This window comes from Homalodisca vitripennis, chromosome 2 (assembly GCF_021130785.1).
Source record: "Homalodisca vitripennis isolate AUS2020 chromosome 2, UT_GWSS_2.1, whole genome shotgun sequence".
Lineage (NCBI taxonomy): Eukaryota > Metazoa > Arthropoda > Insecta > Hemiptera > Cicadellidae > Homalodisca > Homalodisca vitripennis.
This window is the reverse complement of record NC_060208.1, coordinates 18,202,118-18,225,914: the sequence shown is the minus strand read 5'-3', so window position 1 is coordinate 18,225,914 and position 23,797 is coordinate 18,202,118. Positions and strand designations below refer to the sequence as shown.

The window sequence follows — 23,797 nt, the reverse complement described above, 5'->3', positions numbered from 1 at the left end:
ATGTTTAAAGTGATAGAGTACTAGCATGTTTAATCCATTTAAAACCAAGACTAGAGGACTTTAAAATGCGTCAGTAACTGTCTGAAGTTCTCTGTTACCCCAATATTAGAACTATGGGTACATATGAGTATATTGAATATTATTTAAGCAAAGAAATAATTTTTAATTTTATATCGAATTAAAATATATAGTACCAGGCTGACTGATCTATAACTGATAAAAGTATAGTAGCTGTTTTATTTCTGAATCATTGTGACACTCTACAATGTACATAAAAAATGGTTCTTTTACATTTGGAAAAAGGAATAAATGAGTGAACCAGTAATAAATGCGAAATAAAATTAGTTATATTACAAACAAATGCAGCATACATATTTAACGTCTAGAGTTTTAGACATCCAGATAAAGCTTATAGTCAAGTTTTAGTTAGCTTTGTTTAACTTGAGCTTCCCACAAATGTCACTGGGGGGGGGGGGGCTTGTGTAGTGATTGAGAAATATTCAATCACTGCACAAATATTCCAAGGCCTAGAGTGGTGTTGTTAACTGTAACCTTATTTCATATAGTACTTTTAAATTACTTTCCATATTTAAATAATACAATAATATGGAAAAATAAAAATCTTATTTATTAATCAAACAAAATTGTAGTAATTTCAAGCATTTACAATAAGTTTAAATTGAATATAACATGGCTAATTTAATTTTAAATCCTAATAAGCCTCAATATTGTTCTATACACTCAAACTGCATTTATTTTGCTAGCTAAACTGTTTCTCTTACTAGTAAATAAGTGCAGTAACAAAATATAAAATCAATATATACCTGTACTCTTCATAGTCAACATTGTTCTTCACAAAGACCAAAGAAAATTTACATTGTCCAGAATTATGATGTTCACACTACGAATTCTATACTTTCCAGGCTACAACTTGGGATAAGGGTTTTCAGGGTGCTTGTCGTATCCCTTGGTGATACTTGGTAAGTGAAAAATTCTGCCTTGCTCTCCTTTATCAAGTGCGTTAAGCTCAGACATCTCGGCGTCGGTCAGCTCAAAGTCAAACACCTGTAAATAAAAACATTGTCACTGTAATACACTTGTCAATCATTTAATGTCAGAAATGAAACTCGCAGTAATTCATAATCCAAATATAACATTATGAAATTAAATATTCACAAACATTTTTTTATGAACTAATCCTGCATTATTACTAAAAGCCAGTTAATATAACGTAAAGTTCGGATGTGTTGATAAAAAAAGGCGCGAATAGAAGAAACTCTCGCGCATAGCGATGAAAAGACGCATTGTGCAGATAGAAATAGTAGTGCGATGAGATATCTCTGATTACCCAATTACCTCTGATTCATACTTCTAGCCCAAGTTCTTTGTTTGAAGTTTGTTTTTGACGATGGAAGGATTGTGAGGGAAACAGGATTTATCCATCCGGAAATTTTCCGACATTCATTGACGCAATACAATCATATTTCGAGAACTGCAATCTGGTCTCTTCTTCAGGTAAACGACTAAACTTATGAATGACTAAAATCTAGGTTAAAGCAAAGAAAACATACAAGAGACGTTATGATACGCATAAATCAGTAACAACAACACTATGTTGTATGTCTGTTCTATGCACACTAACTCTAAAATATGCACTAATAAACAATATTTATTAAAACAGAATTGCAGAATACAGGTTCCAATAAGTCTGTACTCACCAGAGGCCAACAGTAACTGGCGATCGTCACGGCAGAAACAAGATAGCGGCAAAAAGGAAGGGACTGGAGTAAGCTTTTTCGTTTTCAACTGTGTTAGTCCAAGTTGGTAAAAGTGAATGTATAAGGTATATATGTTGTAGAGGGTAAGCTAACTAAATCCAAAGAGTAATGATATTTTAATTACTATTAATATCGAGTAAATCATCAAAAATTGATAAGGTTTCACACCTGTATTGTTCAATAATGTGAGTGCAGCACATTACGGAGAAGCCCTACAAATAGTAGCCTATAGTCCACATATACAGTTAGTATTGAAACCAAATTTCCAACGGAGGCAATTTTTATCTACCTTGCTTTGTTACACTAATGAAACGAAAAAATGTATCAATGACGTTATTATAATACATACAGCTGTTAATCTCAAAACAAAGGATATCCCTTCAGTCAAATGCTTTGTCAGTATTTTGAGTGTAAATGTAGATGTTTTATCGTCCTTTCCACACATTCTTACCTTGATACCAAGCAGAAGAATGTTCTCTAATAACACCTGAATTGAGGTCTTACTTTTAGCTTTGGCTGAACTCGCCAATAAGGAGTCTACAGAATGCTCATTGCCTCAATTCTACATATATATTTGAATTTAATTGAAGATTTTCCTTTAGGGTTGCAGCGCTTGGAAATTGTCATCCGACAACTAAAGAATTTTCTTTAGCAACACTTGTCTGAGGTTTTGTGAGATTTAGCCACCAACGTTAACACAGGTCAGAAATATTTCTAACTTCTCTACCTGCCGATTTCCTTCAATCGTTCAGGGCTGATGCTCTTATGAATGACCACGGTTGCCCAGCTGAAGAATGCGCCTTAGCAATACTTGAGCTGCGGTCTTGTGACATTTAGCCATCGACTCTACCATGGGATCAGAAAGTGATATTTAGACGCGTGATAACCTTCAAGCGTTGAGGGTTGGTACTCTTAGGAATAACCACAACATTCATCTGAACTATGTGTCTTAGCAACACATTGAGTTGGAGTCTCGTGAGCTTTAGCCATGGACTCGGGGTTCTAACCACGGGGTTAGAAAGATTGCTAACTTTTCTGCTTTTAAATACGTATTTGATTTTACCTGCAGATTTTCCTTCAAGCGTTCAGGGTTGGTGCTCTTAGGAATGACCAACCCAACCAGCTGAAGTATGTGCCTTAGAAATACTTGATCTGGGGTCCTGATTTAAGATTTTAGCTATCGAATTCAACACAGGGTCAGAATATATATATATATATATATATAGACGCTTGATATCCTTCAAGCGCTGAGGGTTGGTGCTCTTAGGAATGGCTACGACATTTAGCTGAACTATGTTGGAAATATTTGAGCTAGGGTCTTGTGAGCTTTATCTATGGACTCTACCACGAGGTCAGAAGTATTGCTAACTTCTCTACTTTAAACACGTTTTTTTATTTTACCTGCAGATTTTCCTTCAAGCGTTCAGGGTTGGTGCTCTTAGGAATGACCACGGCACCCAGTTGAAGGATGTGCCTTAACAACACTTGAGCTGGGGTCTTATTGTGATCTTTAGCAATCCTTGCCACCACAGGGTCTGATACAGGATTCAACTCCTTATTCCTAGAAAGAACATTTAGACTAGTTAGTCACTATTTTCCATAACTTATAGTTTATAAGTTTTATTTATGCTTTTGTAGAAATTTTCATTCTAGAATTTCAAAATAGTACAAACTAATTCAGTTACTTACTGGTCAATTTTTCCTTGGGATTTCAATGTAGCAACCATACCAGGAGAGCCGAGGGTGGAGTACGCAGTAAGGTGAACGCCACTTTTTTTGCTCCAAGCTTGTAATTCTTTCTGCTGGAAGTAGAGGTGAAACTCCACCTGGTTGACAGCTGGAGGTATCCGGGCGTTCTTTAATATCCTGTCCGCTTGTGGAATGGTAAAGTTGGATATCCCGATGGCTTTCGCCCGACCCGCATCTACTTGCGCCTCCATTGCCTGAAGACATTGATACATGAGAAAACTAGCCTTTAGATCTTTCTCAGTGTTATTATAATGTCCAACAATGCTGTACACAATTATTTGTTCAATAAAAAACAATATTAGTTGTGTTTTGACAAATAAGCTGGTTTACCTTCCACATGGCTACATGGTCTGTTGTGAGATCCAGTCTGACGTTTCCTTCAGCATCCACAGGTACAGCTTCTTCGCAGGGCTCGAAACCCACAGGATGGTGGATCAGGTAGAGGTCCACATAGGACAACTGAAGGTCTCTTAAGCAGCGGCCTAGATATTCCTGTACGAGGTTGGGTCGCATAGCGGTCCTAGGGAGCTGGAACACACAATTTTCCCCTCATAACAAAATTTCTAACAGGAACCGCTAGTTCTTGTTAAAATAATGTGAACGGCTACATGGACCTTTGTTAGTCAAAAAATATGCTTCTTAATACATGACAAAATGGACTTGTAGATGTTGTTGGTTGATATGCTCAGTGTATGTTTCAAACATAATCTTTCAAGTCCTTGTGACAAGACTAATCTTTCTTAATGAAATTGTTTATATCACCTTTTTAATATACAATATAATGTTAACAAAATATATAATCCTGGACTACTTAACTTCCTAGTGAATATTTACCTTTGATGTAATGAACAAGTCTTCTCGCTTGATCTTTCCCGAATCGAACAATGCCTTCAGCGCCTTTCCGATAGCCTTTTCGTTGTAATAATTGTATGCTGTGTCGATGTGTCTGTACCCAGCCTCCACGGCATCGACTATGGCTTTTTCTATTACTTCATCTTTCGCCTATAAAAACATCAATGTTATTATTATTATTGACATGAACGATTATACTTTTTCGTAAAAATAAATAAATTGTGGCACAAAAATGTGATTTGCATTGTAAATTACAAAAATCACAGATATTAATAAAACTGTTGTTGTATTTAGATATTAGTAGCATGCAGTCTAGATTTTTTTTATCTACTATGTTATAAACTAAAAAATGTATTTCCTTTCTCTTTAAATAAATTATTTCTACAAGTAGTGTTTCATTTAAATCAAACTAAATAAATTAAAACTATTTATTAAAATTAAAATATTCAGAAACTCCAGCCTCACTCTGGAGAACCACTTCAGTGAACAAAATATGAAAAACCAAAACTGGCAGAGCCAGTAATGCAAATCCGCTTATATATGTAAGTGGAGGGGCGGGAAATTAAAGTGACTGGCTGATGAATATAATCTCCTATTGGTCATACAAAGCAATTGGTTTGTGTTCATTTGGCAGGCCGAAACAGAGCGTTTCTAACTTCTTTATTCTGATTTACTTACATCTTGGAGGAAATAATCTTCTAGCACCCATTATACCAAAAGCAGGTTTTACAAAAACAATAGAGATTCCCGTTTTTAATTGTCAAGTAGATTATAAAGAGTATATCTGAACTTAAGTAATAAATTTCATGATGTATTTGACAATATTTCGGTTTAATGCTTCTCCAGATTTTTATACTGTTTTTTTTTTTTCAAACATAAACGTTTTATACAACAAATACAGAGACCATTTCTTAAACCAAGTTCAAGGCAATTAAATTAGTTGTCTATAATGATACTCGCCTTTGAAGCAACTACATTTTAAATATAGACCGTCTTTGTTTGAAAACACAATAGTCACCAATTTATGAGACCTCGTCAAATAGATATGTAAGATAATTAACTTCCTGTCCACTTTATTGTAACAAAAATAGCCACCTAATTTGTCAAAAGTGGTATTCAATTTAAAAATCGCTCTTAGTTTCAGAAAAACGTTATGAAGTTCAAAATAAAAATTTATTACGATAACTTTCGCAATTTTTAAATCAAACTTATACATTGGGATAGATTTGTAAAAAAATCACATAAAACCCAAACCAACTGAAATGTAGAAAGCCAAATCACAGAGCTCGTTTACTTTTTTGTAGCAGCATATAATAACTAAATAGATCAAAAATTGATTTTATGAATCAAAGTCAAAGTTTTAAATCGAATTCTAACTGACAAGTAATGGGGATTGAAAAAAAGTATGTTCGTCTAAATGTAGCTTACACGCTGTTTGGTTTTAAGCGTTAATTTAAAACGTCTGTGTGCATTTCATTCATTAAAATATCACAAAGCTCCCTTCTTACAATATTAGTTCTTTTTGTAGCGAAAAATTATTTCTAAAGGTCTAATATACATTAGGTAAAATGATACCAATAACACGGATTTTACTAATTTTTTTCTGTACTAATTATACTTATTAGATAATTTAGTCCTTTGTTTGAAGTTTATTTTTGACGATGGAAGGATTGTGAAGGAAACAGGATTTTTTCCGAACATTTGCCATTGTTCGGTGAAACAACAAATCAATAACAATACGTTTCTAGATCTGCAACCTGGTCTCTTCTTCGGGTAAATAACTAACCTAATACATAATTACAAGCTAGGTTAAAATAAACAAATCATACCAGAGCGTTGTGACACGCACAAGACAGGAATCACATCATGTTGTATGCCGACTTCACTAACTCTAAAACGTGCACTTAATAAAAAACTAAACAAAACACTAATTATTAAAACAGAACTACAGAATACAGGTCACAATACGTCTGCATTCGTCGACCAACCTGCTACGACTGACCAGAGGCCAATAGAAACGTAGCATATCTCGAAACGTAGTGTTACTGATTTTTTTGTTTCCCTGAACGATGGCAAAGGTCCGGAAAAATCCCGTTTCCTTCACGGATAATTTAGTGTGGTATTATTTTAGTTTTTTATTATTTGCAATTACCTGTAAAGTGCCGAGCCCTATCACGGGCATCCTCATTGCGGGGGCAGCGGTTATCACAGACTTGGGGGTCAGCTTCGCGGCCATGACTGATCACAAGTGCGAGAACACGGACACCACACTGCACACTAGCCTACTCCAGGAGAGTTAAGCACTTCACTGGTGCCGAACGTTATATATCACCAACTACTAGTGACCTGGTATCAGACACTTCACCGTGACAACAAGTGTGATAACCCTGAGATATCCGGTGTGACGTAATCATACGTCACTCTGTTGCACAACAATCCGTAACCTGTGTTGCCGTGTGGTTCGAGAAGTTCGGTTGCCACCGTGTGCACTTCGCGTATTTCCGGAAGTGTGTAACAACACAAAAACATCAGACGGAAGAAAAGCTGAAAATAGGGAAAACATGGTGCAAAATTAGTTTTACGATTGTGCAACTTTTGGTTCGGTTATTTTGTTTTCTTGATTGTTTAAACATTTTGAATTGAAGTCAACCGTGAAGACGTCAAATATTTTTAATGGAAGAAATTAATAAAACATGTAGAGTGTATCCCGTTTCCAAGATAATTTTTAGGAATTTAAAGTAATATCGGGTAATTATGAATTAAACCCATTGGAAATTGTAGAAAATAAGAATATTAATTTTGTTGGTATATATGAGAATTGCGTTTTTCTAAAATAAAGAAATGTGGTTTTCTTACGTAGTATTTTATTTTTTTTAATGTAATTTTCTTAAATTATATCAAATTTATAAACTCTATTTCCTTAATTTTTAGTTCAAAATACACTTATTATTCACTTTAGTCACATTTCGTATACACATTATAAAAAATAATTTGAATCGTTTCTTTCAATAGCTTTTCCACATTTCCCCAAAATGGAAAGGCCGTAATTTACTGTGCAGTGATTGACAGTGTTCACTCTCCTATTTTCAGAGATGTATTTTATAGTTGTGTTACTTTTTTAAAATAACTTAACAATAAACCTTTAATGCCATAGACGTATTATTGTATTTCGACGTTTCCACAATTTAAAAAAATCACAAGAAAAATTTTTAGTTTGGGATTTATGAAAAGTGTTGGAGCTTCCGTCGTTTGGGTTCATGTAATTACAGTTTAAACATAAATAAAAAAATCGCATGTAATTTTAAAAGCTAATGAGTAAGTTATAAAATCAGTGTATTTTAAGATTATATTGTTTGTAGTCTATATACCGTTGTTGCCATTTTCTAGGCTATTAATTGTACAAGTATGATCAGAATCGGTAATTATTATTCTTTTAGAGGTAACGTTGTTTTAAACGAAAAACTTTATTTTATTAAAAAAATCAAATAACTTAATCTAAATAACTTAAAATCCAGATATTAAAAGAAGTTAAGATATTGAATGAACACAAAAACTAAGGATGAGAAGCTAAGACATGACGTGTCAGAAATGATAATTCATTAAACAATAATGTTTACCTTCAGAGCTCCCTCCTAAAAATATGAAATCAAAGTTTTTTTTAGAGTACCACACTATAGACTAATATTTTTAGCACCCATTAGACTATAACAGTTTTTTGAGTTCGATTTTTGAAAAATCATGTGTGTTATTTAAACAGACTATTATTTTGCAAAATTAAAAACTTAAATAGTTTTCATTTGTTTTTAAGGTCACCCAAATTTAATTTTTTCGGATCACTCTTTATGTGTATGCTAGAATTAATCATTTATCACGGAATCCTCACGAGACATTTCCTTGAAGAGTTTTATTTCACCAATGGAATGAAAAGAACTTTTACGTTTTTTAAAGAACCCTGCACGAAACAAGACTGCCACCACATCAGTAATTCAACACATCTTACATGCGGAATGAAGTAGGGTAAGTGTTGCAAGGCAGATAAATCTTTCAATGCTGTACAGAGCGGTGAACAGTGTGCTAAAAACAGTAAATAGAGTAAAAAGCTCAAGTTAGACGAAGTTAAAAGCCCGTGAAGAGTCCTGAATGTAAACCATGCCATCGATCGTTGCATGATAAAAGGTCTGGCTGCACTTGCCAACTCTAGCGATGCTGTGTGGTATACGAGTAACTTCCGGCTTTCCACTGACCTACATCTATTCATGTTTAGACACTTCAACAACAATACATCCAAGCGTCCAACTTTTGATAAATTTGTTGCTTTATGTTCCTCTCCCATGTTACCATTTGTATGAGATAGGTTAGACCTGAGGAAGGACCAGGTTAGGTCACAATGTAGCCTTAATGAAGATATAATTTTATAACAAATATAATTTATAACGGGTCATCTAGTTCCCTGGTTACTGACTACCTCCAGTTTGTGCCATGGACCTACTTATAAGGTCCAATTTATGGAGGGTTATTACTCCATAAATTTATTTCCATAAGATAAACTCATTGCAAATTCCACGAAAACCCCCCATTCAGTATTAATTTACCCCTTGCGGCGAGTGCCGCTTTAGATTTGAATTTGGCGCGCGTAATCCTTCTGTAGCCGCGAACGCAATAGCCAGCTGCGCCGACCTCTAGCTCTTAGCTTGAACTATAGGAGCCTCCTACCATCCGGAATTCTTCTGGACAGGTTCTGGTAGGATGATTCCTGCTAGGTTAGCAAGCTGAGACCGGAGGTTGTGGGTTAGTCGTTGTACAGCGATCGGGTAGAGTGGACGGTAGAAGTGAGTGTAAGTGGCCTGGGACTTGGTATAATTGTTAGGGAACCTTTCGGAACCATATCCAAATTATTAGTTATCTTTAGTCATCAAAGCTGGTTAGGTTATGGATAGGAGCAATCTAGTGGCGGATCCACGGTTATTATTCCTCTGGAAGGTGCCCTCTTCCGGTCGCGAAGACACGAGGTCGCACCCTTCACGGGTTTTGACGTAATATTATGTTCACAGATATCGCGTAATGCGCTACTGACGTAATATTACGCATCGTTTTACTGTTCTCATGTATGTCAAGTATCGCGCAAGTGGTTTTGACGTTCTCTGCCAGGTGGCAGCACTTTATTGGTCCTCTGTCATGAGTGTTGCACCTTGGTGAGTTCACTGTAGTCACACAGTGCAGACAGCTACCATGTGTTGTTGCATGTCACCTGTTCTGGAGTATTTTATGGATTTATTTCTAGTGTTTATTATACCATGGAAATATTCGACGCACGACAGCCGATTGTCTTCGTTTAGGTGATGATGACACGAACATAAATAATGGAAGTTACTTAGTGGAAGATATGTAAAATCTAGGCTAATTAAATTTGAAAAAAGACACTAAACTAAATGTTTTTGTATAAAACAGTATATATCTAAACTCTACAAACCGTTCTCTACAAAATGAGTTCGATGAGGAGCGTGTCATTCAATGGGATTTGGCTCAGTTTTAGCGATTACTTTTACATTACTCTTATCGGTAACCATGGTGGCAAATAAAAAATAACAGAATAAATAAATGTTTAAACCAATTCAATATACCATAAGAGATTCAAACATTTGAGATGTATTAACACATGTAGCCTAACTATCCCAACTCAGGCAACATAACATTTTATAGTGGCTTGGTGTGTAGACTTTTATTATTTAAACACTGTCATGGAACCTAACTTAATGAACAAAAATGTGAATTTATCACGTGGCAAGGTTTGTCGAGAAAGGTTTCATGTTTGGACTTCAAATTTTGAATGAAACTTTTATACATGAATGGGTTCTATGATGGGTAATTTTAGCGTGAACTTCTTTTTTCTTTGTATGATTGTCCGACATTAAATGAGTTATAAACTTTAAATTTTACAAGTTTTTGAACCCTGTTACAACATGTAGCGTGGTACGGTGTATTCTACTTTCTTAATAAATAAGTCATTTATGACATAGTTTTCTGAGAACATTAATGTGGTTGCTGGGAAATGGACAGTTCATGTTTGGCGTTTTTTTTTTAGTTCTGAAATATCGAAAGAAGTTCAATTGCTCTTACAAAAACTTTCAATGGTCGAATTAAAATTTAAGGAAATGTTCAATTAATCTTATGGCTCCCGAAAGAAAACTACCTACAGTTCAAATCTGTCTGTTATAAATCAAACTAACATAGTCAGTATCGTGTTTACTATTTCCTAATATCTGAATTGTTCAAGTATGATACCGGGACATTGCACCAGTCTGCCAGTAATACACGTCACTTCCGGGCTAAAAGGGTCAATCTCCCGTCTCTCGTCTAGTTCCGGTCTAGATACTCTCCCAATTCTCTCATATCATTTTATAGACTTGAAACTATCGACGCCAAGTTGATCGTTTATTGAAATATCAAAACAAAGATATAAATACTCACTTTAATTTTTTTTAAGTCCTTTTCGAAAAATAAAACAAACTGCCGTGATTATCGAATTTAATATAACGCAATTAGTAACGAATTTTAAATTGCGAATGACTGTTATATGTACGTTTTGATTAGTTATCTTATCCATTGGGTTTTTATAGATATATGATTTTCGTGACAGTTCTTACTCAAAACGGCTAGTCATAGTCACGTGGTTTTAATGTAAAAAAACCTTTTTTTTCTAAGACAAATTAGGTAGCCTATATTGTTTTAAAATTTACATTTTTTGAGTTATTCCCATTTTAACTAAAAAGTTATATTTGCATCCAATCATATTAAATATATATTGATATGTATTATATTTTTATATTATAAGTATGAATTATTCTTTGCTTGAAGTTTGTTTTTGAGTATGAATTATTTTTAAGTATGAATACTAATATATTATTATATTATATTATACAATAGATTATGTTAGATGATATATTATATATTACATATTAATTATATTCAATATTTTAATAGAAAAATATTAATTTTTTGAGGAATGGACAGATTTTAGTAAATATTCTGATGTGAAACATCTTTTTTGTTTATTGCAAATAACAAATTTGCTGGTCTTACTGCCTTATTTTTAAATTTGTATGAAATACAAGGGATTTATGTAAAACCCCAATTTTATGAATATTTTGGTCCGTCATTATGAATCAGTAAAATACTTTTTATAAAACTCACTAACGTGTATTTGTTAAATAGAGCTTTACAATATATGTTTGTAGGTTTACAATTCAATCTGAGATTCGAACCTGAAACCTCCAGTTTTAACACATGTTGTTCCGTAAATTATATTAAGTTATTGAATAGAGTCCTTGCATGTGAATTATGGAAGGGAGGGTTGCATTTTGTTTCTTTGTTATATCTCTAACCTTTCTCCTTATATATGTTTAGGATACCTAACCTGTCACTCCTCAATAAATGGACTAGTTTTGGAGGGAGATCACTGTAGGCTCTTCTATGTGCCTATTATATGCTCAAAATTTGCTTGCGATCTAAACTTAACATATTCTGAATTTCATGTTTCTAATTAAATATAAAATCATCAATCAATACTTATATTATTCAATTTAGTTTATTTTAACTAAGATAGTTTAGGTTTTACTATATAACATATTGTGTCTACACAAAAGCAACATTATTTATATAACTAGAGTCGCGTATATTTGCCTGTATTCTCATTTGTAAACAGATTTGCTTTCATTTGCCAAGGTTCAACAACTAGGTTTGGTTGGGTTTACTCAAATGCAGCTGTGAACCGTACAGAACAGTTCAACCGCATGGAAACCAAAATGCATGCAGTGTTTTGCTTCCATAGAGAATGATTTCATTAATGGTAACAGTGGTAACACTATGATCATTGTACTAACATAGTGCAGTAACCATCCTCCTTACTCGCAAATGCATGCAGTGTTTTGCTTCCATAGAGAATGACTTCAGTAATGGTAACAGTGGTAACACTATGATCATTGTACTAACATAGTGCAGTAACCATCCTCCTTACTCGCAAATGCATGCAGTGTTTTGCTTCCATAGAGAATGACCTTAGTAATGGTAACAGTGGTAATGTTGGGATCATTGTACTAACATACTAGAGTGTGCAGTAACCATCCTCCTTACTCGCAAATGCATGCAGTGTTTTGCTTTGAGAATTACCTTTGTAATGGTAACAGTGGTAATGTTGGGATCATTGTACTAACATAGTAGAGTGTGCAGTAACCATCCTCCTTACTTGCAAATGCATGCACTGTTTTGCTTCCATAGAGAATGACTTCAGTAATGGTATCAGTGGTAACACTATGATCATTGTACTAACATAGTGCAGTAACCATCCTCCTTACTTGTAAATCCATGCGGTGTTTTGCTTCCATAGAGAATGACTTCAGTAATGGTATCAGTGGTAACACTATGATCATTGTACTAACATAGTGCAGTAACCATCCTCCTTACTTGCAAATGCATGCAGTGTTTTGCTTCCATAGAGAATGACCTTAGTAATGGTAACAGTGGTAATGTTGGGCTCATTGACTAACACAGTAGAGTATGCGGTAACCATCCTCCTTACTTGCAAATGCATGCTCTGTTTTGCTTTGGAGAATGACCTTAGTAATGGTAACAGTGGTAATGTTGGGTTCATTGTACTAACATAGTAGAGTGTGCGGTAACCATCCTCCTTACTTGCAAATGCATGCACTGTTTTGCTTTGGGAATGACCTTATTAATGGTAACAATGGTAATGTTGGGTTCATTGACTAACGCAGTAGAGTGTGCGGTAACCATCCTCCTTACTTGCAAATGCATGCAGTGTTTTGCTTTGGGAATGACCTTAGTAATGGTAACAATGGTAATGTTGGGTTCATTGACTAACACTGTAGAGTGTGCGGTAACCATCCTCCTTACTTGCAAATGCATGCAGTTTTTTGCTTTGGGAATGACCTTAGTAATGGTAACAATGGTAATATTGGGTTCATTGACTAACACAATAGAGTATGCGGTAACCATCCTCCTTACTCGCAAATGCATGCAGTGTTTTGCTTTGAGAATGACCTTAGTAATGGTAACAGTGGTAATGTTGGGATCATTGTACTAACATAGTAGAGTGTGCGGTAACCATCCTCCTTACTCGCAAATGCATGCAGTGTTTTGCTTTGAGAATGACCTTAGTAATGGTAACAGTGGTAATGTTGGGATCATTGTACTAACATAGTAGAGTGTGCAATAACCATCCTCCGTACTTGCAAATACATGCAGTGAATTGCTTTGAGAATGACCTTAGTAATGGTAACAGTGGTAATGTTGGGATCATTGTACTAACATAGTAGAGTGTGCAATAACCATCCTCCGTACTTGCAAATACATGCAGTGAATTGCTTTGAGAACGACCTTAGTAATGGTAACAGTGGTAATGTTGGGATCATTGTACTAACATAGTAGTGTGCGATAACAATCCTCCTTACTTGCAAATGCATGCACTGTTTTGCTTTGAGAATGACCTTAGTAATGGTAACAGTGGTAATGTTGGGATCATTGTACTAACATAGTAGAGTGTGCGGTAACCCTCTTGTTTAATTTCAAATCCAATCTCTTAAAACCTTAGTTAGGATTCTCGTTTTAGTTTCTTTAATTATTTATATCAACGTTTTATTTATTATTGTTGAATTAGGTACACGACAGAGTAGATAAATTTACATGTTGAAATAGAAAAATATTAAGTAAATGAAATTTAATCAACCAAATAGTTTGAACGATTCAAGGAATTCTTATATGAACTTTAGTCGCCCCTTTTAATGATCGAATTGATGGAAATCTTTCTTGGGAATCCAGTGCTGTGGCATCAATCCGACATGGCAAACCTCGGATAATGATCTTGCCACCACCAGAGGAATCAGTGCGATCAAAGTAAATTATTACGGGACATGTGATACATATATCTCGGTGATACACTTATTTAGATGGATATTATATTACATAATGCCTCTTTGTAATCCCCTCTTTGATGTAAGATTACTCTAAATGATCACTTTGTATTCTATAGAGAGCTGAAAATTATAGGGTACAGTGTTTTCCAGTGCCTATTGAAAATTCTAAAGTGCATTACAAAAAACGTTATGGTGAACAACTAACAAACATCTTTCAACATTCTACAAAAGCTAGGTAGTTTAAGCCAATACAGTGGCGCTTTACAAAATACCCATGATTTAAATCGTGTAATCTTAGCAGATAATTAATTACTATTGACTTAGTTTATTTGACAACAGGTATCTAAGTGGGGTTAGAACATGCAGAGAAGTGTAACGTGACTTTTGATTGTTGTTCTATTTACATGGGTGATAAGGAAAACAGAAAATTTCCTCCTGGGAAGCTGTCCTTAAATTGGTGGCAGGATATAAACAGGCGAGAGGTGTATCACCGAAGCACTTATAACTTATCAACCATATTAAAGAAAGCCTTGAACTAAACTCTATTTTGTCAAAAATTTCTGAACAAAGAGATCAGTATTAAGTACCTATTCTCTTTTGACATGTTTTTTGGAATTTTCCCATCGTTTAGTATTACAAGAAGTCCTGTTACAATATGTTTCCAGGATTCCTCTCCTTTAGGTGCCAAAAACCCTTAAGCCATAAGAGTAAGCAAATGTGTGTTTTTTTACATTTCCCATTGTTATATGTTAAATAAATATGATCCTTCCTTTTATTGCCAGCGGGTGGTATCTGATGATGTCTCAGACTTGACTCCTGGAATCTGGAGTTATGTGGATGTTATGTCAGAAGACATCCAAAGAAAGTCGGCAACGAAGAAGCTCAAACGAACCTTTACATCGTTTCGACATCACAGGCATCTATAAATAGGTGAAGTGGTAGTTTCATTGTCTGATCAGGTGCAGATTCCAGGAGTAAAGTTGGAGACAGAGTCAGATATCAGACACTGCACTGAAAGGAAGGTAAACTGGAGTTAAACTCAAAATTCAATTTGAGTTAACCCTTCCACCGAAGCTACGTTATGTAAAGATAGTTCTGTTACCAATACGTTTTCAGTATTGGTATGTATCCTCTTCTTTAAGAGCCGAAAAACCTGAATGCATATAATAAGGAAACACAAACATTAAAAACTAATTAATATATGGCGAGGATTTTGGTATAAAAAAAGTTAAAATTTACAAAACAACAACTTGTAAGTCATAAATTAAAAAATACACCTGAAAATCCAGAATATGAATAAGAGCGGGAATAAGCACAAACCACTAATCACATCACAGCCACACTGAACAACACATACTGCTCACACTCGATAAAAGGTGAGATACTGAGAAAATCTCTGTGGGCACTTCCTATCGGACACAGCAAGGGATTTTAAATAAACAATAAGAGAGTTCAGATGGTTAGGAGGTAGGGTTTGCTTATCTTATCCTTTAGGAGGTTTCCTCTTTCAAATCATCCATGGTAAATAATAGACTTCGAACAAAGAATATTGGCGTATGCCCTACTAAATTATGAGTCAAAGTAAAAGAATATCTTATTTTACCAAGTAAAGTTAGGGCTAGGAAACCCTCTCTAACACTTAACCTAGGGACCAACGGCTTAGGGGTGACTTCCGAACCACCACCAATGGCCGGGCAGGCGGGCTGCTTGCGAGGACAGGATCGCTCAGCAGACACCCATCCAAGCAGCAGCCACGCTCGACGTTGCTTGATTCGGTTAAACCGCCGTACCCGCTACACTACGCCAATGGCAGTGTTGTACGTCTTGTGACAACAAAATACTGTACTATTTATTAAAATCTAAATATTTTTATTCTTTATTTAGTGTAATTTTAAATTTCATTGTAAACACTGGAGCTTTGAATATAATAGCTGTCGTTTTGAGACAGATTTGTCCCTAATCATTTTACTCATACTTTTGGGTCTAATCGTGAGATTTGTTTGATTTGCAAAGATTTCCTAGAACTGTTTATCCTTATAAACCAAGGGCGTAGCCAGTGAGGGGGTCCAACACTATGATCATTGTACTAATATAGTGCAGTAACCATCCTCCTTACTCGCAAATGCATGCAGTGTTTTGCTTCCATAGAGAATGACTTCAGTAATGGTATCAGTGGTAACACTATGATCATTGTACTAATATAGTGCAGGAACCATCCTCCTTACTCGCAAATGCATGCAGTGTTTTGCTTCCATAGAGAATGACTTCAGTAATGGTACCAGTGGTAACACTATGATCATTGTACTAATATAGTGCAGTAACCATCCTCCTTACTCGCAAATGCATGCAGTGTTTTGCTTCCATAGAGAATGACTTCAGTAATGGTATCAGTGGTAACACTATGATCATTGTACTAACATAGTGCAGTAACCATCCACCTTACTCGCAAATGCATGCAGTGTTTTGCTTTGGGAATGACCTTAGTAATGGTAACAGTGGTAATGTTGGGATCATTGACTAACACAGTAGTGTGTGCGGTAACCCTCTTGTTTAATTTCAAATCCAATCTCTTAAAACCTTAGTTAGGATTCTCGTTTTAGTTTCTTTAATTATTTATATTAACTTTTTATTTATTATTGTTGAATTAGGTACACGACAGAGTAGGTAAATTTACATGTTGAAATAGAAAAATATTAAGTAAATGAAATTTAATCAACCAAATAGTTTGAACGATTCAAGGAATTCTTATATGAACTTTAGTCGCCCCTTTTAATGATCGAATTGATGGAAATCTTTCTTGGGAATCCAGTGTTGTGGCATCAATCCGACATGGCAAACCTCGGATAATGATCTTGCCACCACCAGAGGAATCAGTGCGATCAAAGTAAATTATTACGGGACATGTGATACATATATCTCGGTGATACACTTATTTAGATGGATATTATATTACATAATGCCTCTTTGTAATCCCCTCTTTGATGTAAGATTACTCTTAATGATCACTTTGTATTCTATAGAGAGCTGAAAATTACAGGGTACAGTGTTTTCCAGTGCCTATTGAAAATTCTAAAGTGCATTACAAAAAACGTTATGGTGAACAACTTACAAACATCTTTCAACATTCTACAAAAGCTAGGTAGTTTAAGCCAATACAGTGGCGCTTTACAAAATACCCATGATTTAAATCGTGTAATCTTAGCAGATAATTAATTACTATTGGCTTAGTTTATTTGACAACAGGTATCTAAGTGGGGTTAGAACATGCAGAGAAGTGTAACGTGACTTTTGATTGTTGTTCTATTTACATGGGTGATAAGGAAAACAGAAAATTTCCTCCTGGGAAGCTGTCCTTAAATTGGTTGCAGTATATAAACAGGCGAGAGGTGTATCACCGAAGCACTTATAACTTATCAACCATATTAAAGAAAGCCTTGAACTAAACTCTATTTTGTCAAAAATTTCTGAACAAAGAGATCAGTATTAAGTACCTATTCTCTTTTGACATGTTTTTTGGAATTTTCCCATCGTTTAGTATTACAAGAAGTCCTGTTACAATATGTTTCCAGGATTCCTCTCCTTTAGGTGCCAAAAACAACGAAGAAGCTCAAACGAACCTTTACATCGTTTCGACATCACAGGCATCTATAAATAGGTGAAGTGGTAGTTTCATTGTCTGATCAGGTGCAGATTCCAGGAGTAAAGTTGGAGACAGAGTCAGATATCAGACACTGCACTGAAAGGAAGGTAAACTGGAGTTATTGGTATAAAAAAAGTTAAAATTTACAAAACAACAACTTGTAAGTCATAAATTAAAAAATACACCTGAAAATCCAGAATATGAATAAGAGCGGGAATAAGCACAAACCACTAATCACATCACAGCCACACTGAACAACACATACTGCTCACACTCGATAAAAGGTGAGATACTGAGAAAATCTCTGTGGGCACTTCCTATCGGACACAGCAAGGGATTTTAAATAAACAATAAGAGAGTTCAGATGGTTAGGAGGTAGGGTTTGCTTATCTTATCCTTTAGGAGGTTTCCTCTTTCAAATCATCCATGGTAAATAATAGACTTCGAACAAAGAATATTGGCCTACTAAATTATGAGTCAAAGTAAAAGAATATCTTATTTTACCAAGTAAAGTTAGGGCTAGGAAACCCTCTCTAACACTTAACCTAGGGACCAACGGCTTAGGGGTGACTTCCGAACCACCACCAATGGCCGGGCAGGCGGGCTGCTTGCGAGGACAGGATCGCTCAGCAGACACCCATCCAAGCAGCAGCCACGCTCGACGTTGCTTGATTCGGTTAAACCGCCGTACCCGCTACACTACGCCAATGGCAGTGTTGTACGTCTTGTGACAACAAAATACTGTACTATTTATTAAAATCTAAATATGTTTATTCTTTATTTAGTGTAATTTTAAATTTCATTGTAAACACTGGAGCTTTGAATATAATAGCTGTCGTTTTGAGACAGATTTGTCCCTAATCATTTTACTCATACTTTTGGGTCTAATCGTGAGATTTGTTTGATTTGCAAAGATTTCCTAGAACTGTTTATCCTTATAAACCAAGGGCGTAGCCAGTGAGGGGGTCCAACACTATGATCATTGTACTAATATAGTGCAGTAACCATCCTCCTTACTCGCAAATGCATGCAGTGTTTTGCTTCCATAGAGAATGACTTCAGTAATGGTATCAGTGGTAACACTATGATCATTGTACTAATATAGTGCAGGAACCATCCTCCTTACTCGCAAATGCATGCAGTGTTTTGCTTCCATAGAGAATGACTTCAGTAATGGTACTCGGTGATACACTTATTTAGATGGATATTATATTACATAATGCCTCTTTGTAATCCCCTCTTTGATGTAAGATTACTCTTAATGATCACTTTGTATTCTATAGAGAGCTGAAAATTATAGGGTACAGTGTTTTCCAGTGCCTATTGAAAATTCTAAAGTGCATTACAAAAAACGTTATGGTGAACAACTTACAAACATCTTTCAACATTCTACAAAAGCTAGGTAGTTTAAGCCAATACAGTGGCGCTTTACAAAATACCCATGATTTAAATCGTGTAATCTTAGCAGATAATTAATTACTATTGGCTTAGTTTATTTGACAACAGGTATCTAAGTGGGGTTAGAACATGCAGAGAAGTGTAACGTGACTTTTGATTGTTGTTCTATTTACATGGGTGATAAGGAAAACAGAAAATTTCCTCCTGGGAAGCTGTCCTTAAATTGGTTGCAGTATATAAACAGGCGAGAGGTGTATCACCGAAGCACTTATAACTTATCAACCATATTAAAGAAAGCCTTGAACTAAACTCTATTTTGTCAAAAATTTCTGAACAAAGAGATCAGTATTAAGTACCTATTCTCTTTTGACATGTTTTTTGGAATTTTCCCATCGTTTAGTATTACAAGAAGTCCTGTTACAATATGTTTCCAGGATTCCTCTCCTTTAGGTGCCAAAAACCCTTAAGCCATAAGAGTAAGCAAATGTATGATTTTTTACATTTCCCATTGTTATATGTTAAATAAATATGGTCCTTCCTTTTATTGCCAGCGGGTGGTATCTGATGATGTCTCAGACTTGACTCCTGGAATCTGGAGTTATGTGGATGTTATGTCAGAAGACATCCAAAGAAAGTCGGCAACGAAGAAGCTCAAACGAACCTTTACATCGTTTCGACATCACAGGCATCTATAAATAGGTGAAGTGGTAGTTTCATTGTCTGATCAGGTGCAGATTCCAGGAGTAAAGTTGGAGACAGAGTCAGATATCAGACACTGCACTGAAAGGAAGGTAAACTGGAGTTAAACTCAAAATTCAATTTGAGTTAACCCTTCCACCGAAGCTACGTTATGTAAAGATAGTTCTGTTACCAATACGTTTTCAGTATTGGTATGTATCCTCTTCTTTAAGAGCCGAAAAACCTGAATGCATATAATAAGGAAACACAAACATTAAAAACTAATTAATATATGGCGAGGATTTTGGTATAAAAAAAGTTAAAATTTACAAAACAACAACTTGTAAGTCATAAATTAAAAAATACACCTGAAAATCCAGAATATGAATAAGAGCGGGAATAAGCACAAACCACTAATCACATCACAGCCACACTGAACAACACATACTGCTCACACTCGATAAAAGGTGAGATACTGAGAAAATCTCTGTGGGCACTTCCTATCGGACACAGCAAGGGATTTTAAATAAACAATAAGAGAGTTCAGATGGTTAGGAGGTAGGGTTTGCTTATCTTATCCTTTAGGAGGTTTCCTCTTTCAAATCATCCATGGTAAATAATAGACTTCGAACAAAGAATATTGGCGTATGCCCTACTAAATTATGAGTCAAAGTAAAAGAATATCTTATTTTACCAAGTAAAGTTAGGGCTAGGAAACCCTCTCTAACACTTAACCTAGGGACCAACGGCTTAGGGGTGACTTCCGAACCACCACCAATGGCCGGGCAGGCGGGCTGCTTGCGAGGACAGGATCGCTCAGCAGACACCCATCCAAGCAGCAGCCACGCTCGACGTTGCTTGATTCGGTTAAACCGCCGTACCCGCTACACTACGCCAATGGCAGTGTTGTACGTCTTGTGACAACAAAATACTGTACTATTTATTAAAATCTAAATATGTTTATTCTTTATTTAGTGTAATTTTAAATTTCATTGTAAACACTGGAGCTTTGAATATAATAGCTGTCGTTTTGAGACAGATTTGTCCCTAATCATTTTACTCATACTTTTGGGTCTAATCGTGAGATTTGTTTGATTTGCAAAGATTTCCTAGAACTGTTTATCCTTATAAACCAAGGGCGTAGCCAGTGAGGGGGTCCAACACTATGATCATTGTACTAATATAGTGCAGTAACCATCCTCCTTACTCGCAAATGCATGCAGTGTTTTGCTTCCATAGAGAATGACTTCAGTAATGGTATCAGTGGTAACACTATGATCATTGTACTAATATAGTGCAGGAACCATCCTCCTTACTCGCAAATGCATGCAGTGTTTTGCTTCCATAGAGAATGACTTCAGTAATGGTACCAGTGGTAACACTATGATCATTGTACTAATATAGTGCAGTAACCATCCTCCTTACTCGCAAATGCATGCAGTGTTTTGCTTCCATAGAGAATGACTTCAGTAATGGTATCAGTGGTAACACTATGATCATTGTACTAACATAGTGCAGTAACCATCCACCTTACTCGCAAATGCATGCAGTGTTTTGCTTCCATAGAGAATGACTTCAGTAATGGTATCAGTGGTAACACTATGATCATTGTACTAACATAGTGCAGTAACCATCCTCCTTACTCGCAAATGCATGCAGTGTTTTGCTTCCATAGAGAATGACTTCAGTAATGGTATCAGTGGTAACACTATGATCATTGTACTAACATAGTGCAGTAACCATCCTCCTTACTCGCAAATGCATGCGGTGTTTTGGTTTTAGAATTACATTAGTAATGGTAACAGTGGTAATGTTGGGATCATTCTACTGACATAGTAGTGTGCGATAACCATCCTCCTTACTTGCAAATGCATGCACTGTTTTGCTTTGAGAATGATCTTAGTAATGGTAACAATGGTAATGTTGGGTTCATTGACTAACACAGTAGAGTGTGCAATAACCATCCTCCTTACTTGTAAATGTATGCAGTGTTTTGCTTTGAGAATGACCTTAGTAATGGCAACAGTGGTAACTTTGGGTTCATTGACTAACATAGTAGAGTGTGCAATAACCATCCTCCTTACTTGTAAATGTATGCAGTGTTTTGCTTTGAGAATGAACTTAGTAATGGTAACAATGGTAATGTTGGGATTATTGTATTAACATAGTAGTGTGTGATAACCATCCTCCTTACTTGTAAATGTATGCAGTGTTTTGCTTTGAGAATGACCTTAGTAATGGTAACAGTGGTAATGTTGGGTTCATTGACTAATATAGTAGAGTGTGCAATAACCATCCTCCTTACTTGTAAATGTATGCAGTGTTTTGCTTTGAGAATGACCTTAGTAATGGTAACAGTGGTAACTTTGGGTTCCATGTATTAACATAGTAGACTGTGTAGTAACCATCCTCCTTACTTGTAAATGTATGCAGTGTTTTGCTTTGAGAATGACCTTAGTAATGGTAACAGTGGTTACACTGTTTTCATTGTAATAACATAGTAGAGTGTGCGGTAACCATCTTCCTTACTTGCAAATGCATGCACTGTTTTGCTTTGAGAATGACCTTAGTAATGGTAACAGTGGTAATGTTGGGATCATTTTACTAACATAGTAGTGTGGTAACTATCCTCCTTACTTGTAAATGCATGCACTGTTTTGCTTTGAGAACGACCTTAGTAATGGTAATGTTGGGTTCATTGACTAACATAGTAGAGTGTGCGGTAACCATCCTCCTTACTTTGCAAATGCATGCACTGTTTTGCTTTGAGAATGACCTCAGTAATGGTAACAGTGGTAATGTTGGGATCATTGTACTAACATAGTAGAGTGTGCGGTAACCATCCCCCTTACTTGCAAATGCATGCACTGTTTTGCTTTGAGAATGACCTTAGTAATGGTAACAGTGGTAATGTTGGGTTCATTGTACTAACATAGTAGAGTGTGCGGTAACCATGTTCCTTACTTGCTAATTCATGCGGTGTTTTGCTTTGGGAATGACCTTAGTAATGGTAACAGTGGTAATGTTGCGACCATTGTACTAACATAGTAGTGTGGTAACCATCCTCCTTACTTGTAAATGCATGCAGTGTTTTGCTTTGAGAACGACCTTAGTAATGGTAATGTTGGGTTCATTGACTAACATAGTAGAGTGTGCGGTAACCATCCTCCTTACTTGCAAATGCATGCACTGTTTTGCTTTGGGAATGACCTTAGTAATGGTAACAATGGTGATGTTGGGCTCATTGACTAACACAGTAGAGTGTGCGGTAACCATCCTCCTTACTTGCAAATGCATGCACTGTTTTGCTTTGGGAATGACCTTAGTAATGGTAACAATGGTAATGTTGGGTTCATTGACTAACTCAGTAGAGTGTGCGGTAACCATCCTCCTTACTTGCAAATGCATGCAGTTTTTTGCTTTGGGAATGACCTTATTAATGGTAACAATGGTAATGTTGGGTTCATTGACTAACACAGTAGAGTGTGCGGTAACCATCCTCCTTACTTGCAAATGCATGCACTGTTTTGCTTTGAGAATGACCTTAGTAATCGTAACAGTGGTAATGTTGGGTTCATTGTACTAACATAGTAAAGTGTGCGGTAACTATCCTCCTTACTTGCAAATGCATGCACTGTTTTGCTTTGAGAATGACCTTAGTAATGGTAACAGTGGTAATGTTGGGATCATTGTACTAACATAGTAGAGTGTGCGGTAACCATCCTCCTAACTTGCAAATGCATGTACTGTTTTGCTTTGAGAATGACCTTAGT

General features: G+C 35.8%; 1 protein-coding gene across 1 annotated transcript; it reads right to left on the bottom strand.

Moving 5' to 3' along the window:
* Window positions 1-325: 325 nt before the first annotated feature.
* On the bottom strand, window positions 326-6,721 carry LOC124353621 (1,5-anhydro-D-fructose reductase-like). The gene is made up of 6 exons (XM_046803544.1): window positions 6,532-6,721; window positions 4,362-4,529; window positions 3,858-4,055; window positions 3,468-3,721; window positions 3,180-3,339; window positions 326-1,065 (listed from the first exon to the last, which is right to left on the bottom strand). Exons 1-6 carry the CDS (start codon window positions 6,613-6,615, stop codon window positions 925-927), a joined length of 1,005 nt encoding a protein of 334 aa, XP_046659500.1. The 5' UTR covers window positions 6,616-6,721; the 3' UTR covers window positions 326-924.
* Window positions 6,722-23,797: the final 17,076 nt, after the last annotated feature.

Coding starts and splice junctions, on each gene's coding strand:
- LOC124353621 (XM_046803544.1), bottom strand. CDS start 6,615: ATGGCCGCGAAGCTGACCCCCAAGTCTGTGATAACCGCTGCCCCCGCA. Junction 4,056..4,361: donor ACTTGTTCATTACATCAAAG/GTAAATATTCAC, acceptor TGTGTGTTCCAG/CTCCCTAGGACCGCTATGCG. Junction 3,722..3,857: donor ACCATGTAGCCATGTGGAAG/GTAAACCAGCTT, acceptor CAATGTCTTCAG/GCAATGGAGGCGCAAGTAGA.